We start from the raw sequence: 18500 nt of genomic DNA, 5'->3' as shown, positions 1-18500 counted from the left end.
GTCTTGGGACTTGAACTCAGGGCCTGGGCACTGTCCCTGAGCTTCTTTTGCTCAAGGCTAGCACTCTACCACTTGAGTCACAGCACCACTTCCAGCTTTTTCTGTTTATGTGGTACTGAAGAATCAAATCTAGGGCTTCATGCATGGTAGGCAAGAACTCGACCACTGAGCCATGTTCCCAGTCCTTTCATAATTTTTAAAACTCATAACTAGGAGAGACTGGAAATGGCTACTAGCTGAAATACACTTTTATTAGATCAGAGGACCAAGAAAAAAACACAGCCTCACAATAAGATAATTGACATTGGAACTGAAAAATTATTTTCTTACCATAACACTAGTAGGTATGGAAAAGGAGACTGGGGAGAAGCATTTCATAGGTGCTGACTACAAATCTTCATCTTCTTTGACCACAGTAAACCTTTTCTTTTGGATAGTTTTTTTGTTTCCAAAAAAAATCCCTGTGATCAATATATTCTAAAACAAAAAGTCTGTGACAAATATATTTTCAAAGAAAAAAAGAAATATAAGTAAAATATAAATACTGATATATAAAACACATAAGGGCTTCGTGAAACATTTTAGTTTTGCATGTGTATGTGTTTTGAGGCTTTAAGGTATAACATGAACATTTTTGCTATTTGGATTTCACTATGTCATCTCCAACACTTATAAAGTGGCTTGGCACTCATCAGAATGCAGAGAAACATGGCTGGCTAATCTAGCTATGAAGGATTTAAACTGGTTGTAGTAAAAAAAAGACTCAAATAAGACTCTTTCTGAGTTAGGAAGAGATAACTTCATACATAAAATTAGAAATAGAAAGTGGAAAAAAAGAGAAAGGAAAAAGAATATAAAATAAAAAACATAAATTAGGAAGCCAGGCACTGGTAGCTTACGTCTGTAATCCTAGCTACTCAGGAGGTTGAGATCTGAGGATCATGGTTCGAAGCCAGCCTGGGCAGGAAACTCTGTGAGACTCCTGTCTCCCAATTTCTTTTACAAAATTTTATTGAGTTTAAGTTTACATATATTTCACAGCATACATTTTAACTTTCACAATGATGAAAATTATCATTGTATTCTACATAGCTTACAAAGTCTATGAACTTTAACCATAAAATCATTTTCTCCATTTCGAATGATAGGTACATTACTTTCCTTTGTTTAGCAACATCTGTTCCCCCTTTCACTCATTCCTTTCTTCCCATTTCCACCCCTGAGTTACTTAGTTCCCTTTCATCAGTGTCCAATGTAGCTTTCTTAACTCCAGTTAATCACAGAAAAAATCCAGATGTGGAGCTGTGGTTCAAGCAATAGAGAGCTAGCCTTGAGCAAAAGGAGCTCAGGGACAGCTCTCAGGCCCAGAGTTCAAATCCCAGGATAGGCAAAAAGTAAAAAGTAAAAAACAAATGTGAATTAGGGAACCTGTTAAATTTGGTTAATGAAAGGATGTACACCCTAGGTAAAATAAAAGTTTAGAGGAAGGCAAATTTAGAAAGATGAGCTGTATTCATTCCCAATCAGCCAATCAGAGGTACGTTGATCAAATTGAAGTACAATCGCAGAATCTGGGCTTGCTGAGAGAAGGCTAATCACAGGCTGTCGGTATGACAGGAATAATGACATCTAACATATATTATGCACTATTTTATAGTTTCCATCTCATTTAATCCTCAACCAACTTCATGAGGTACTTACATTTTATACACAGGAAATCTATTGTTACCAGAAAATATTGCTAGGGTCTGGGAATATGGCCTAGTGTTAGAGTGGTTGCCTTGCATGCATGAAGCCCTGGGTTCGATTCCTCAGCACCACATATATAGAAAAAGCCACAAGTGGCACTGTGACTCAAGTGGTAGAGTGCTAGCCTTGAGCAAAAAGAAGCCAAGGACAGTCCTCAGGCCCTGAGTTCAAGCCCTGGGACTGGCAAAAAAAAAATATATATATATATATATATATATATATTGCTGATTATGGGTATTAGACTAACATATTTTTCCCTTAAGGTCTTAATGGGATGGATCAGTTGCCCATTATGAGCAAAAACCACAGTAGAATATGAAAATCAGCATTTCTAATCAGTATACAAATACTCCAGAGTTGATTTTTCTATAAAGTATTTTACTCCAAAGTGTTTTTGTCACACCAGTATGATGCCCTGCATAACTATTATAAGCCAATAAAAAAAACCCTCCAATATAATGGAGTTTTCTTTCCCTTTTGGAGGGGAGGAGGCAATACTGGAGTGTGAACTTAGGGCCTTGTCCTTGCTGCTAGGTAGGCATTCCATGGCTGAACCATGCCTCTAAGCCCCTTGGGGGCTGGTTATTCTGAGATAAGTGTCTCATTTCCTTCCCTGAGCTTGCACTCTCCTCCTACTCTTTTGGCTCAGAGAGGATCTTTTCTGTTGGGGCTAATGTGAAACTGCAATTCCCTGGATCTTAACGTCTCCTGTTGCTAGGATTACAAATGTGTGCTACCTGCATCGAACTGCAGATGTGGCATTTGCACGCAGGCCCACGAGCACACACACACACACACACACACACACACACACACACACACACACCAACAGCAACCTTGATCTCTTTCTCTCTTTTTGCTGGCCTTAGGGCTTGAATTTAGGGCCTGGACAATGTCCCCTGAGCTCTTTTTCTCAAGGCTAGCTCTCTACCAGTTGATCCACAGCACCACTTCCAGCTTTTTGGTGGATCATTGGAAAAAAGGGTCTTACAGACTTTCCTGTCTGGGCTGGCTTCAAACTGCAATGCTCAGATCTCAGCCTCCTAAGTAGCTACAACTAGAGACCAGGGCCACCAGTGTCTGGCCCTGGATCACATTTTTTTGCGAGGCAAATACTCTACTATTGAGCATCACTCTCAACTCTCTTTTGAAAACTGTGTAATCACCACATAGTGTAAAGGTAGCCTGCAAGTAAGGGAATGAAAGGAATCAAGGTCCAAACTCTACTAAGTCAAGACCTTTGGACTTGCAAGCTCATAGGAGCAAACAAAGATGCAAGCTAGCAAGACGTTCAACATGAAGCTGGCCCAAACTTGGTGAATCTAAGCCTGGCTTCACCATCCATCAGCCAGGTCTCAGCCTGTTTCCTGACCACACAGGGATGTGACTTAGCTGCACTGATGACTCAGGTGAAAAAACCCAGTACCAATCAGTTGCTTTATCTGCAAGTGTTCATTTCAGCCAGCAGGGAGAGTGAAAGCCTCTAGAGCCAGGCACAGGCCTATAGGACCCTCTGCCATGCCCCTCCCCCCCCACACCCACCCGCCCCCCCGCAAAGCGCATTACCTGACCGCGTTGACAGGCGGGTTTCGCAGGCGGATGAGCGCCAGGGATTGGGGCAGCCTCAAGTACTCAGCCATTTTCCCCCGTCACTGAAGTTACCTCTGTGACCGAGGTAGCTTCTGTCCCTGCCTCTGCCCCTCTTATAGGCCCAGCCACTTTTCCGGGAGCCCTGGGCCGGCCCACACGAGGAGGGGCGAGTGAGCTGAGTCAGAGAGCCAGGCACCTCCTCCTGCTTCCCGCAGCCACCTTTCACCCACATTGCTCTTCAGTCATCACCGCTTCCCAAAGAGGAAAGCCAAAAAGCAGGTAGAGTTGATCCCCAGATGGCCAGGAGGCCTGTTCCGAGTTTCACAAAGAGACAAGCTGCCCAGGAGACCTGTCTGGAGCTGGTGAACCACACATACACACCATTCATTTCACCTTACTGCTGGTACTTGTGACAACCAGCAATGTACAGAATAGTCATTTTCTCACTGCTACACAGCAAGGAAGGCACAACTTAAGAACTACTTGTCTGTCCACAATCCTTTTTTTTTTTTTTCTTTCTCTTCTGCTTTCCCTAAGGAGTGGGATTACTAGCACTCCATCTACGACGTGTTCACCAGCTGAACACCAGTTATGTACATGACCTGACTGGAGACTAGAGAAACCATGCCCAGCTCTTACCCTTAAAAGTTCAGTTGGGACAAGGTCCCAACTCTTGGCTTCCTATGCTCCTCAAAATCAAGTTATTAGAAGGTAGTTTGGAAATATGTAGGAGGAAAAAATACACAAAAGATTTCTTTACTGATGTTAATAAACCTTAACAATGACTAAGGATTAACTTCATACATCTTGTTTTACTCTTGAAATGAAGAAAATTTCCTACCACTAGAAATATATAGAATCCCTTCAACACAACATGAACAGACTCGATGATCCAAGTCTGAGGGTCAAGGACATCCAATCAGTAACAGCCCAATGCACTGCCTAAGAGTGCCAACAATCAATGCAGCCTTATGGAAACAACTAGTTGACATGAATCTGTATCTAGTTCCTTTGAAACTTAGAAATCCCTGAACTCAACCTGTCTCACAGCACTGCAAGATCAAGTCTGTTCTGCACAGGGAATCTAGTTCTCTCTTCCTTACACAAGCAGTGAAGCAAGATAGCCATGCTGTTCTACAGGCAGTACTGCACAAAGGCCAAGTCCTCCTGGAGAGGGAGGATCTAATAATCAGAGTCTGGACTTTTTAGGCATACCTTCATCACTATTTTATAGTAGTTTATCCTCATATTTTCAGTTGAACACAGAACTTTCTACCTTGTCCTCCACTTTAGGTTTCAATGTAATTCTGTAAATATGCTCAGCCTTTGTTTAAAGTTGGCTCCCCAACAGGGCAGGGACTATGGTTAGGATAGTAAGGTGCCTAAGAGATCACATTTAAGTGGGCACTTACTCTCAGCCCTACCTAACGCTGGCTCTGCCCTGCTCTTCAACCCTTGTTTAAAAATCTCAGGAGGGAAGCACTCAGCAATCACTGTGCCTTTCTTGATGACATTCTAATATCAGAACACTTCAGATATGTGAATAATTTCTCACTTTACAGTAAAAGTAAATGGGGGGAAGCTGTCAAGGAAATCTTATTCACAGCTCAATGCGGTTGGATTCTACATGATTTTCAGCAAAACCTAGAGAGCTGGGTTTGCAACAGATATTAGTGCTGCGTACAAATATTGTAGTTTCCCCTCCCCCTTCTTATTCATGGAAGGATTAAACTTGCCTGCCTACCAGAAATAGCACTTACTTCTATGGCTAGTAAAGTATTAGCAGAATGAAGAGCATTAATAAGAAGAGCACACTTCACTAGATTGGTTTTTTTACTTGGTTGTTCTGTGTTGTTATTGTTGTTGTTGTTGTTGTTGTGTGTGTGTGTGTGTGTGTGTGTGTGTGTGTGTGTGTGTGCTGGTCCTGGGACTTGAACTCAGAACCTGGCACTGCTGTTCTTGAACTTTTGTGCTCAAAGTTAGTGATCTACCACTTGAGCCACTGCTCTACTTCTGGTGTTTTTGGTGGTTAATTGGAGATAAGAATCTCACAAGGGCTGGGGATATGGCCTAGTGGCAAGAGCGCTTGCCTCGTATACATGAGGCCCTGGGTTCAATTCCCCAGCACCACATATACAGAAAATGGCCAGAAGTGGCGCTGTGGCTCAAGCGGCAGAGTGCTAGCCTTGAGCAAAAAGAAGCCAGGGACAGTGCTCAGGCCCTGAGTCCAAGGCCCAGGACTGGCCAAAAAAAAAAAAAAAGAATCTCACAAACTTTTCCTGCTTGGGCTGGCTCCAAACCACTATCCTCAGATCTCTATTACCTGAATAGCTAGGATTATAGGCATGAGCTACCAACACCAGGCTACTAGATTGTTGTTGCTTTTTAATCTGGCCTATCGCTAACAATATTTGAAGTGGTAATAACATGGTCAGCCTGAGTTCTTAAATGACTGCAATGGAGCACAGCTGCCATGCAGATCAAAATGCTCTTGTAGCACGAAGAAGAAAGTAACCTGAGAGCCAGTATAGTCACTCACATTTGTAATCCTAGCTATTCAGGAGGCTGAGATCTGAGGATGAAAGCCAGCCCTGGCAAGAAAATCTATGACTTACCTCAAATTATCCAGCAAAAAGTCAACAACAGAGCTGCAGTTCAAGTGGCAGGAAATTAGCTTTGTGTGAAAAAGGTTAGGGAGAGTACATGGTTGAGAGGAGGGGAGAGAGGGAAGGAGAAAGGGAGGGGAGAGAGAGAAGGGGAAAGATAGCATCTACTTTGAATTGTTTTAAGGTATTACAATAGGTAGTTTACTGCATAATTAACTACCTATGTCAACTGCCACAAGATTCTAGGTTGAGTTTATACAGCATGAAATTTAATGGTGACTAACATAAGCCCTTAACTAATGTTGAAAAGATAAAAATTGTACAGAGTACAGGGCCTGGTCCAGATACCGATATATATACTTCTGTTTTCTACCCCGTGCGTCACAATGGAATTATTTATTTTTCTTTGCTGGTCCTCGGGCTTGAACTCAGGTCCTGGACTCTGTTCCTGAGCTTCTTTTGCTCAAGGCTAGTGCTCTACCACATAAACCACAGTGCCATTCCCGGTTTTGTCTGAGTACTTTATTGGAACTAAGAGTCTCATGGACTTTTCTATCCAGGCTGGCTTCAAACCTCGATCCTCAGATCTCAGCCTCCTGAGTAGCTAGGATTACAGATATAGCAACAAGTTCCAGGCCTTAATCTCATCCCCTTTGATATACATAATGTTCAGAGGTTACAATGAACTGTCATAGACATTTCCCACTTTAAGGAAAGCTAGATATAGTAAGTGGATTCAAATGTTAGTGATGGCAAAGCAAAGGAGTGAAAAAAATATGGATCCTGGATGATATCTTAAATTACCAGATCAGCTAAACTTATGCCTCTCAGAGTATTACAGCTATAGAAGTCATTATATCCCATTGTTTAAGGCCAACTTATGGTACTTTTTTGCAAGATAAAAAAAATGTACTGCCTAGATTCACTTTCAAGGAAATGTTTGCTGCCAAGCTATAAGTAGCTCCCAGATTTCATCTTCTTTAGCTGAAGAGAGCTCCCTTTCTTGCTTGAGATCACACCCTTCTGGAGACAGATTGCATCCCATATAATGGGGCAGCTATTTCCTTTGGACAAATCTCATGGGCAAAAGTTATTCTAGAACCCCCTCCAAGGATGTGGGGGATCTGAGTAGCAGTGCAATGGGGGGGGGGAATACTGATTCCTCCCTATTCCTAATAAAAATCTCACTTCCTGTGTCCATAGCATTGTCCACTGAAAACTTAGTATGTGACAAGCTTTGTTTTATCAGACAAAAACTTTCTGATATTCCTTGGTGTAGTCTGTACTCAGTATTGTCTAGTGGAAGGAAAATGTTCTAATAATCTTTCTCATTTTAACTTTGTATTATGGAAAGTTGAAAGCATGTGCAAAAAGAAAAATGTAACAATAATATGAGTACACGACCAACATTTATGATGTTTCCCTCCAATATTCTTTAAAAACAAATTCTTTTTTTTTTTTTTTTTTTGGCCAGTCCTGGGGCTTGGACTCAGGGCCTGAGCACTGTCCCTGGCTTCTCTTTGCTCAAGGCTAGCACTCTGCCACTTGAGCCACAGCGTCACTTCTGGCCATTTTCTGTATATGTAGTGCTGGGGAATTGAACCCAGGGCCTCATGTATATGAGGCAAGCACTCTTGCCACTAGGCCATATCCCCAGCACTAAAAACAAATTCTAGACTATACAATTTCATTTATAAATACTACAGTGCATTGGTGTTGGCTTTGCAAAGGATACAATGTACATTGCTAATAACAATGTAATGGGTTTTTTTTCCCCATTTTCCTACCAACACAATACAAATTATTGTCATTTTCCTCCCTCTTTCCACCACTATAGCTTTAAAAAGAAGTGTTTTAATAGCAGGAAGAAGACCCCAGGATTAATCCTAGAATCTACTAATTCAACTAATATTTAGGACCGATCATCTCAGAGTCTTGAGGTCCTCAATTGTCACTGGGAATTGTTCAGAGAGGTGGTAGGACCATGACTTTGGTCAGATTGATAAGAAAAAAAAAAAAAAAAAGGACAGAGAAAGGTTAGCCTTATCATCTGCCATCTAGTGGCAATGGTTATGTCATGCTTTATTTTCCCTACTAGATATAACATTAAAAGCTTTGTCTAGAAAAATCCTTAAAGAGGAGATTGAAGCATGAAGCCCTGGGTTCGATTCCTCAGCACCACATAAACAGAAAAAGCCAGAAGTGGCGATGTGGCTCAAGTTGTAGAGTGCTAGCTTTGAGCAAAAAGGAAGTCAGGGACAGTGCGCAGGCCCTGAGTTCAAGCCGCAGGACTGGCAAAAAATAAAATAAAACAAAAAGAGAAGATTGAAGTATGTTGCAAATGAACTGTACAACCTTGGGTGGGGGGAGTTGGAGGGGGGAATGTGGGAGGAAAATAAGGGAGGGGGTTAAAAGTTTGATAAGAAATGTACTCACCACCTATGTATGTAACTGTAACCCCTCTATACATCACCTTGACAATAAAATTAAATTTAAAAAAAAAGAAAAGATTGAAGCAAAGAGAAGTGGTTTATTTAGGGGCATATAACTTAATAAAGATTCTTTTTAAGACCTTGGATCACAAAATTGCCTTGGCTTCCTTGCTATTTAAAAAGGAAAAGTGGCATCATGGATAAAACTTGTCATCTGACAGGAACGGACATGTCACATCTTTGAGCACAACTTTCCTTATTTAAGACTGCATACTAAGGGACTGGGAATATGGCTTAGTAGTAGAGTGCTTGCCTAGCATGCATGAAGCTCTGGGTTCGATTCCTCAGCACCACATAACCAGAAAAGGCTGGATGTGGTGCTGTGGTGTAAGTGGTAGAGTGCTAACCTTGAGCAAAAGAAGCTCAGGCCCTGAGTTCAAGCCCCAGCATTGGCAAAAAAGAAGAAAAAGACTGCATAATAAGAAACACGGGGACAAATAGCCTCTCTGAATCTCAGGTACCCAAACAAGCTGATTTTTAGACATGTCTAAATCATGAGTTTGAAACTCTTCAATGTGTGCTTTAAAGTATTATATTTTTTTATTGAAAGAAGGGTATTGGTGTGTGGAGAGCATTTGTTGGATGAAAGAACTAGGCCAATTATACAGTTGAAAGAAATCTTAAATTAGGGTAAAATAAGAGAAACAACAACAAAAGCAATACTTGCAAAACTGTTTGGTGTAAGTGAACTGAACACCGCAGGGGGGGAAGGGGGAGGGGGAGGGGGTATGAGGGACAAGGTAACAAACAGTACAAGAAATGTATCCAATGCCTAATGTATGAAACTGTAACTTCTCTGTACATCAATTTTATAATAAAAACTTAAAAAAAAGAAATCTTAAATTATACCCATCTCAATTACATTATTAGTCAGTGAGAATAATGGATTATTTAGCTTATAGACCCACTGCTAACATTTTAATTACATCTCCTATGCTAGTATCATAGTCTTAAATCAAAAGCTTAGCAGTTAAGTAGATTTTCTTTCCTTTAGTTACAGAAGACAAGATAAAAATCATGCCAGATCATTGGCTGTGCATCCATGTTATCTTTTAGAGGTGCTTGGGTCAGTTATTTATTTCCATCAATGCCACTTAAAAATGAAGGCAGAATTCACAGGGGCTGAAGCATTTCCCCATGTTTTTGAGCTAATATGAGAAGTTTCCCCCATGGAATCGGGGTAACTCTGGAATGAAGCCAACAGCATCACCCTAGAACATTCACACAATTATCTGAATTGTTATCTGCTTGCTAGGTTACCTTGCCCTAGGTTTCTTCTGGTCTAGGATTTCCCTAGTCCTTTGCACTTTAAGAGTGAAATTAGAACAGTTGAAGATAAATCTGATCTTTTTTTTTTTTAACACCCTGAAGTAGACTTTTGAGGATGGGGATAAGTGGTAAATATTTTAAAGCTCCACTCTACTGTCACTAATGTCAACTTTGGTCAAGTGTTTCTCTAATTTTTCTAAGCTGCGAAGGCTTGACTAAATGATTAAGTCTAAATTTCCTTTAAGTTCCACCTGTCTTTTTTCTCTCTCTTCTCTGTCCTATAACCCTTCCCTGTCTCTCCCTCTCTCTTTCTGTGCTAGTCCTGGGGCTTGAACTCAGGACCTGGGCACTGTCCCCAAGCTTTTGTGCTCAAGGCTAGCTCTACCAATTTGAGCCATAGGCGCACTTTTGGCTTTTTCCTGGTTAATTGGAGATCAGAGTCTCACAGACTTTCCTGCCCCACCCTAGAGCAGGCTTTGAAATGAGACCTTATCTCAGCTTCCAGAATAGCTAAGATGACAGGCACCAACTGGCTTTATCTCTTTTCTTTTCCTCTCCTCCCCCTTCTTCCTTCTTCCCCTCCTGTCTCCTTTACCTCCCTCCACAAAAGATACATCCTCAATTCAGCGGATCCTTTTTTCTGTTCTAGGTTTTTCTTTCTTACATAATCAATTTACTGAGTAGCCACACTGAGTAGCCAATTTACTGAGGGCAAAGTCTGTGTTTTATTTATCTTTTCCCAGTATTTGGCATAATAACTAAGCAGGTGCTTCCAAGTATGATTTCAAGTAGGACTGGTTCTTGTAAGATCTACCCCGGGAGGTCTCCAGGCAGATACCCACACCTGTTTAAATCTCAGTCCAGTTACCGAGGTAACTGGCACGTCTAGAGGCAGTTACCTTCCCTCATCTCAGAGGACACACCCTAATCCACCTGGACACACCTCTCACCCCCTGCCCTAGGTAAGGCATCGCCCAGGAGCGACTCTAGAGCCTGCCACTCGTGCCTTGGATTTAGCGGCCGGCCAGCAATTCAGCTGAATAGATCTCTCTTCTGCCGGAATACTGCATGGAGCTCTCCATCATCAGTTGTCTACTTGAAAATCTCTTACAGTTATCAAATATGATTCGTCTGAAGGAGTGCATAGTTCCTAAGGAAAAAGGTAGCAAGCATCATCGACTAATCATTAAATTAAAAACGGACTCTAGGGCTGGGGATATAGCCTAGTGGCAAGAGTGCCTGCCTCAGATACACGAGGCCCTAGGTTCGATTCCCAAGCACCACATATACAGAAAACGGCCAGAAGCGGCGCTGTGGCTCAAGTGGCAGAGTGCTAGCCTTGAGCGGGAAGAAGCCAGGGACCGTGCTCAGGCCCTGAGTCCAAGGCCCAGGACTGGCCAAAAAAAAAAAAAAAAAAGGACTCTAGTCTTCCACCCATTCATATGTTCCAACGGGGAACAAGAGTTCATAATAAATAAAAGAGCAGCAATTAATGCTCATTGAGGTGGCTCAGAATGCCAGTGCTATTACACACACCAACCCTAGGGTCTAGATACTGTTATTATGTCTCACACTTACAAAACAGGCAGAGACCCGCTCATGGCTCACGCCTGTAATCCTAGCTAACTCAGGAGACTGAGATCTGAGGATTGAGATCCGAGGATCGCGGTTCGAAGCCAGCCGGGGAAACACCGAGAGGCTCAGCTTGAATTACCAACCAAAAAGCCAGGAGCAGAGCTGCGGCTGAAGCAGTAGAGTGCCAGCCCAGAGTGATAGGGATGGCGCCCAGGCCCAGAGTTCAAGCCCCAGGGCAACGTCCCTCCTCGAAAGAAAAAAAGAAAACACAGAACAAGCAGGCAGAGGTTCAGAGGCTCGCCTAGAAGCGAGAGGCAGCAATCCAAAGCAGAAAGCAGCAGCCGCAGTAGCGGCAAACTGGCATGGGGGAAGCAGACAAGGTACAGGGCGCTGGAAGACCCGGAAAAACAAAGCAAGCCGCCCACGGGAAGTGACGTCACGGCGCGGAGGGGCGCGGGACGCACCGGAAGTTACGTGAGGCGTTGCTGGGCTGGAAGGCGTCGCAGTGGGCGGGACGGGAGTCTGGTCGGCTGGGAGCCTCGGACGTGGGCAGGTAACCTGCGGGCGGGGTTCCTACGTGGTGGGTGGAGGTGCACTCCGAGGCTGACCTTTCAGGTATCTCTGGCCTGTAGGTCTGGGCCGAGAGTGATGGTTTTCTCTCTGTGAGGTGACGGGAAAGAGCTGCTTGGCTTGGAGACTCCCTGAAGGGTTGGGGATTTGGGGAACCATGGGGAACAGGGCCCTCGGGCCGAGGTCTTCGCAGAATCTGTGGGTGGTTGACTTGAACTGGAGAGATGGGGCCTGGGGCACTGAACACCCCCCGATTTGTCCGGAGTTCTCATCTCTTGATGCTAGCCAGTGCCTCGCCACTGCCTGGCGTCTTTAGGAGTGCGAGGGACGGCTGAACGCATTTCCTAACGGAAGAACCAGTTTGTTGTGGGGCAACTTCTCCTAAATTTCAGTAGTAGCCACTTTCGAATAGTAACTGTAACTCCAGTTTAGTCTGTTAACCATTGTTTCAAGAGGATGCTGGTTCGGGAGAGATGCAGAACTTTTTTTTTGTTTTAAAGTTAGGGAAATTTACAAATGTGTATGTATATATGAGTACCTTTCCCTGGGTGAAGAGAATACGGCAATTATCTGACTTTTTTTTTTCAGATTCCTTTTCTTTTCTTTTCTTTTTTTTTTGCCAGTCCTGGGCCTTGGACTCAGGGCCTGAGCACTGTCCCTGGCTTCCTTTTTGCTCAAGGCTAGCACTCTGCCACTTGAGCCACAGCGCCACTTCTGGCCATTTTCTATATATGTGGTGCTGGGGAATTGAACCCAGGGCTTCATGTGTACGAGGCAAGCACTCTTGCCACCAGGCCATATCCCCAGCCCTATAAATTCATTCTTATTTGAGAAGTAAATGAAAATAACAATGGAAACATAATTAGAAATTTATAAAAAAAATCTTGGTTGACGTTTCATTTGTATATACATAAGGAGCAGTTGTAGGAAGTCCATCTTCCCCCTAAGAAGATGACTAATAGTAACAAAAATGCCTTTAAGAGTATGCACTCCAAAACGCAAGTCGTGCAACCAGATTGCTTGTGGTTATCAAATGGAATACGGTGCAGATGACACATCCTGTTGTGTAATAAGATCTAGACATGAATCACCACCTACATGCAGTCCTAGTGAGGTTATTTGTGTCTCTGGGCTATCTGATTAAATAATAGCCCTTGAGAAATTCCATTATCTTAGTTTAAGGACAGCTAGAGCAGAGTGGAAAGCATTGGATTGTTCTCTACATTTTGTGAGATTCTTTTTGTTGTTGTTGTTGTTGTTGTTGTTATTGTTGTTGTTGTTTTGGCCAGTCCTGGGGCTTGAACTCGGGGCTTGATCTCAGGGCTTGAGGACTTGTCCCTGGCTTCTTTTTGCTCAAGGCTAGCACTCTGCCACTTGAGCCACAGCGCCACTTCTGGCCGTTTTCTATATATGTGGTGCTGAGGAATTGAACCCAGGTCTTGTATATGAGGCAAGCACTCTTGCCACTAAGCCATATTCCCAGGCCCCTGTTCTCTACATTTTGTTATGTTGTATGTGTCTGTGTTTTGTTTTTTAAAAAGAAACCAAACACTTTTATATCTTCAAATAGGTTGAAGGCACAAAAAGTCCTGTATAAATGCTTTATTGAAGTCCTTAAAATTTACAAATTTGACTTTCATTCTTTCACTTTTCAATTTCTGAAAAGCGTCAGTATCTAAATCATTCCTATTTTTGTATGTTACTGTGATGTTATGTTTAGAATAATATGACTATGATAAAAGGTAGTGTTTTGAGATCTGAGTTTACTTAATATTGCCTTAGTCTAACTTTTTATGCCTCAGTTTGCTGTGATAGTCCTCTAAACTTTGCTCATCTAATTCTCAATAGCATAACCATTTTCCATAATGAGTTGGTATCCAAGTGGTAACTTAGGTATGTACATTGACATTCTTGAGGTTTTCAGTTTTGCAGACACTGATATCTGTGGACTCTTAACATGGACTTCATTTAAAGAAAAGCACGGAATATTAATGGACAAAAACATGAATCAATTTGTATTGTGGCATTCAATTCCTAGCACTTTGGAAGAGGTAAGTTGTTGACTATGTTTTATGTTAGGTGAGATATTAAAATAGCCCCAAATGGGCCAAGGAAATTTCAGGAATGTAATTAAAGAGATTGACAAACTATATTGTTCCTGGAAGATGGCTGCTCTACTGTCTTTCCTTTTCTGGGAGTCTCGTTTCCAACACTTGGAATCTGGGAGAAATAAACCTACATGTGGGTAACCTGTAAAAATTTGGCCTCAAGTGGTCTTTTAAATCATTTGGCATCTAAGTTTGGCTGTATAATTATGTCTTAAATCTGTTGATCAGTTCTATTTTGTGCCTTAAGTTTAAGCAAGAAGCCCCCCAAATGTCCTTTTCTTTGTATTTCTTTACATTTATGTTTTTTTCCCTTTTTTTCTCCCTTTGTCCCCCTCTCTTTTCCTCTTTCTACTCTTCCTCACTTTTCTCCTCCTTCCCTTTATTGATCTCTTCCCTCCCCACTTTTCCTTTTAGGTGATGTGTTCTCTCATCCTTTTTTTTTTTTTTTTTTTTTGCCAGTCCTGGAGCTTGAACTCAGGGCCGGAGCACCTAAGGGTCTGGCTTCTTATTGCTCAAGGCTAGCACTCTTCCACTTGAGCCACAGCGCCTCTTCTGGCCTTTTCTATATATGTGGTGCTGAGGAATCAAACCCAGGGCTTCTGTATATGAGACAAGCACTCTTGCCTCTAGGCCATATTCCCAGCCCCATCTCTCATCCATTTATCTTTCCATCCCAGGGTAAAGTTTCTCCTTGTTTTCTGTTTTGTTTTTCCCAATCCATCAGTTTCCTAATTTTCAAAACCTTAACTTTAGTTTTTTTGGTGATGTTTGGAGCCTTTTAATTGCTAAGCATTTCACTTGAAGCTTTTTTCTGGCCTCTTGTAAATGTGCTAACTTCTTATTTAGAATTTGTTTAATTATAATAGGCAGTATTTCTAGAAATTTATCTTTTACTTACATTTCTTTTACACACAAATTTACATACAAAGATACTTCTTACCATGTTATTTGAAATGAGAAGAAAGCCAGAAACAGCTAGAAATAACCTAAACATACTTCAGCAGATGTCTGGTTAAATAAATGCTTACAAAATGTGATTCCCTGCAGCTCTTAGAAGGAAGTGGTTCTAGAGATGGAAATATGGAAAAAATCTTCTAAGATGCATAATTAACTAAGAAATACAATATAGAAATATGTAATATATTTTCATTAGTGATTTTATGAAGCATGTATTTATATAATACATACAAATTTTATTCAAACTTAAGGAGCTATGGACAGAATTCCATGAGGAATGAAACTAGCTGGCTAGAAGAACAAGACGCAGTTATTGCTGGGGATATGGCCTAGTGGCAAGAGTGCCTGCCTCATATACATGAGGCCCTGGGTTCGATTCCCCAGCACCACATATACAGAAAATGGCCAGAAGTGGCGCTGTGGCTCAAGTGGCAGAGTGCTAGCCTTGAGCAAAAAGAAGCCAGGGACAGTGCTCAGGCCTAGAGTCCAAGCCCCAGGACTGGCAAAAAAAAAAAAGACGCAGTTATTTTTAATTGAAGACATTTTATGTATGTATACATGTATATACACACATACACATACATGTATACACAAATATATGTATATGTACTTTTTGGTGGATTGAATGTTACACTCTAGGCATATTTTTATTTCATGATACAAACAAACAGCAAGGTTTTAAGATAATTTAGCAAGTCTGGAGGCTTACTACATTCCTGTGCCTTTCTGTCCATATAATCTTGTTTAGGAGGATTGGGTTACAGTAACCCAATTGTGTGTGGGGTTTTTTTCAGAGCTGCAAGGAAGGTTTGGTGAAACTATAAGTGGTTTTAAACCTCACATTAAGTAGTTACTATTAATAAGAACTTATTAGTGCTGAATGCTTAGTGTTGCTGAATTCAGTACTGGTGAACAGTACGTAGAATGTTACTAGCCTGACTCAGTAATATTGTTTGCAAGCTAGATTTGTTTTGCTTTGGCATGGTTCTTCTGAGCTTCCCAGTTTTTTCTGAGTGGCATGGCTTTTTTCATGTACTCTTTACTCTTTTGTGATGCTGGGAACCAACTTGGCATAGCACCAACACTATCTCTGAGCTACAACTCCCAGCCCTGGAACTCTGTATGTCTTAAGCAAATCTTACAATCGCTATTTCTCTTTGTCCTTGTTTGGCTTAGGGCCTTTCAAAAGAATGACTTTTTTTCTTTTATTAAAACCAACAAACTGTCTTTGCTTACTTTTAATTTACTGATTATCTACATTGGACTCAGCAAAAATGTCTAGCTCATGACTTCTCTTGTCTTTTTATTTCCCACACTTTATGGGCCATTTGGCATAATAGTAATAGGCAAGTAAGACGATTAAATAAGAAATATAAAAACATTAATTTCATTAATAGGAGGGGATTTATGTGAAACTTGCTTAAGAATCAGCTATTTAACATACACCCTTAAATTATTTATCAATTCTGTATATTGCTATATCATAATGAAGGTCACTAAATCTAGGGGGCAAGTCAAGATTGATGGAATAGGTAAACTATGTCAGGTCTTTATTTATTTTTCACTTTATTATTTTATGGTGCTAAGGATCAGTCCAGGGTCTTGTGCATGCTGTACAAGTGCTATACCACTGAGTTGTACCTCAGTACTGGTTGATATTTTTATTTATTTCTTGTTAAATGGGGTCTAGCTGTGTTGCCCAAGTAACATAGCCAACCTAACTTGTGGTCTGAAGTTGTCCTGGGACCTTAGCCTCTTGACTCAGCCTCCTGAGCAGTGGACTACAGTACCATAGTTTAGCAGACTGTTTTGCATATGATCATCTCTATTAAATGATGATTTGCATTCTTAATGTCCTTGGAATTCATTACTGTGTTCACAAAGGAGAAGTCACTGGCCACGATGTCTAAAGTATGACTGCGAAGGAAAATGGATTACCAGTGAGTTGAATTCAAGAATTAAAGTATTTCCCTAAACCAAGATGCTAAAATGTGGTACAGGTGACATAGAGATATGAACATGATGTAAAAATAACAGGTACAGAACAGAGAAACGAGAAAGGTCATTTAGTATGATAAAGAATTAGGGAGATTTAAAGTCATCTATAAGGTCTAAGAGTCAGGAAAGTAAACATATCCTGAGAATGAGATAATTTTTATATTTAATTATAATTTGGGTGTTTTATCAACAGAAACAATTATGATTGAGGCATTTTTAAGACGTTGTTTTATGCCAGGCACTGATGGCTCATGGTTATAATCTTTCCTACTCAGAAGTATAAGATCTGAGGATTGTGGTTCCAAGCCAGCCTGGACAGGAAATACTGTGAGACTCTTTTCTCCAATTAACCATGAAAAAAGCTGGAAATGAAGCTGTGGCTCAAGTGGTGGAGCACTGCCTTGAACAGAAAAAGCCGATAGACAGTGCCAAGGACCTGAGTTAAGTCCCAGTACTATTGCGCACCTACACGTGTGAACACTCGCACGCGCGCGCACACACACGATTGTATATTATGATATTGTTTTGGGAAATTTTTTTTAAAAAGCAAACTGCCAAATTTTATAAGCCTTTCCTAGCATTGCAGTTGTATATGATCAAGATCAAGTAGACCTCCATTAATATATAAAAAATTAAAACAAAAACCAATTTAAAAAACCAATTTCATTGCTCTATATACATTTAAAAATAAGAGAATGTTATTTTTGTGACTTGTTAAAAGGGACAATTGTGATGATCTATATTAAGGACTTGGACAGGTTGTTTTTTTCTTCAGAAAATAGACTTTGAGAGGTTGGGAAAACTTTATAGGGATAAATTTTGTTCTCTTGACTTTTTTGGTAGGGGGTTACTGAGGTGGGCTTAAACTTGGGGCCTCAAGCTCTTGTCCCTCCCCTCTCGCCCAGATGGAGACCTACAATTTGAGCCATACCTCCATTCCTCTGTTATTTGATTATGAACTGGAGAAGCTGTAGAACTAGTCAACAATGGAACAGATTGTGCTGAGAGGTAGTGAACTCTGGGTGGTTAGGGTGGCTTGAGCAGAGTTTGAACATAGGAATGTTACATCTGGGATTTCTTTCTTCTTTTTTAAAATTTTTATTTATTTGTTTTTATTTTTTTGCCAAGCCTGGGACTTGAACTCAGGGCCTGAACACTGTCCCTGGCTTTTTTTTTTTTTTTTCACTCAAGGCCAGCACCACTTCTGGCTTTTTCTACATATGTGGTGCTAGGAATTGAACCCAGGGCTTCATATATACAAGGCAAGCACTCTACCATTAGGCCATTTCTCAACTCCCTTCCTTTTTTTAATAACAAAGAAAACCTTGTTTTCTTTTCTTGGAATTCAATTGGATAAATATTATTTTATATGATCAGGTACACATAGACATTGCACCTTTGTGTTCCTCTCCTAAGACTATCCTCCTTTGAGCTTGTCTTACCTCAGATAACATGATTTGTTCTATTATCTGGTAATATAATAAGATTCTATATTATTTGGGAGGCTTCTTTGAAGTCCTAAACATTTTATTACAATACTTTAAACTGACTTATTATAAGTGTATTTATATTTCCTTATTTTTATG

At 41.0% G+C, this 18500-nt stretch overlaps 2 protein-coding genes across 3 annotated transcripts in view; one reads left to right on the top strand and one right to left on the bottom strand.

Moving 5' to 3' along the window:
- Positions 1-3475, bottom strand: part of LOC125351917 (peroxisomal bifunctional enzyme-like) — a 34918-nt gene extending 31443 nt beyond the window's left edge. Inside the window, exon 1 of the mRNA XM_048347016.1 lies at positions 3316-3475. Coding sequence (XP_048202973.1) covers positions 3316-3389 — 74 coding nt within the window. The 5' untranslated portion in view covers positions 3390-3475. The remainder of the gene's footprint in view (positions 1-3315) is intronic.
- Positions 3476-11791: 8316 nt separating this feature from the next.
- Positions 11792-18500, top strand: part of Map3k13 (mitogen-activated protein kinase kinase kinase 13) — a 156192-nt gene continuing 149483 nt past the window's right edge. Inside the window, exons 1-2 of one of the 2 annotated variants that reach the window (XM_048347013.1) lie at positions 11792-11834; positions 13776-13902. The gene's annotated coding sequence lies outside the window, so the exon portion shown is untranslated. Of the gene's footprint in view, positions 11835-13372; positions 13903-18500 lie in introns of those variants that run through there. The other variant, XM_048347011.1, reaches the window with a different exon arrangement.

The sequence above is a fragment of the Perognathus longimembris genome, chromosome 5, assembly GCF_023159225.1.
Source record: "Perognathus longimembris pacificus isolate PPM17 chromosome 5, ASM2315922v1, whole genome shotgun sequence".
In the NCBI taxonomy this organism is placed as follows: domain Eukaryota; kingdom Metazoa; phylum Chordata; class Mammalia; order Rodentia; family Heteromyidae; genus Perognathus; species Perognathus longimembris.
This window is presented reverse-complemented; position numbering and strand designations above follow the sequence as displayed.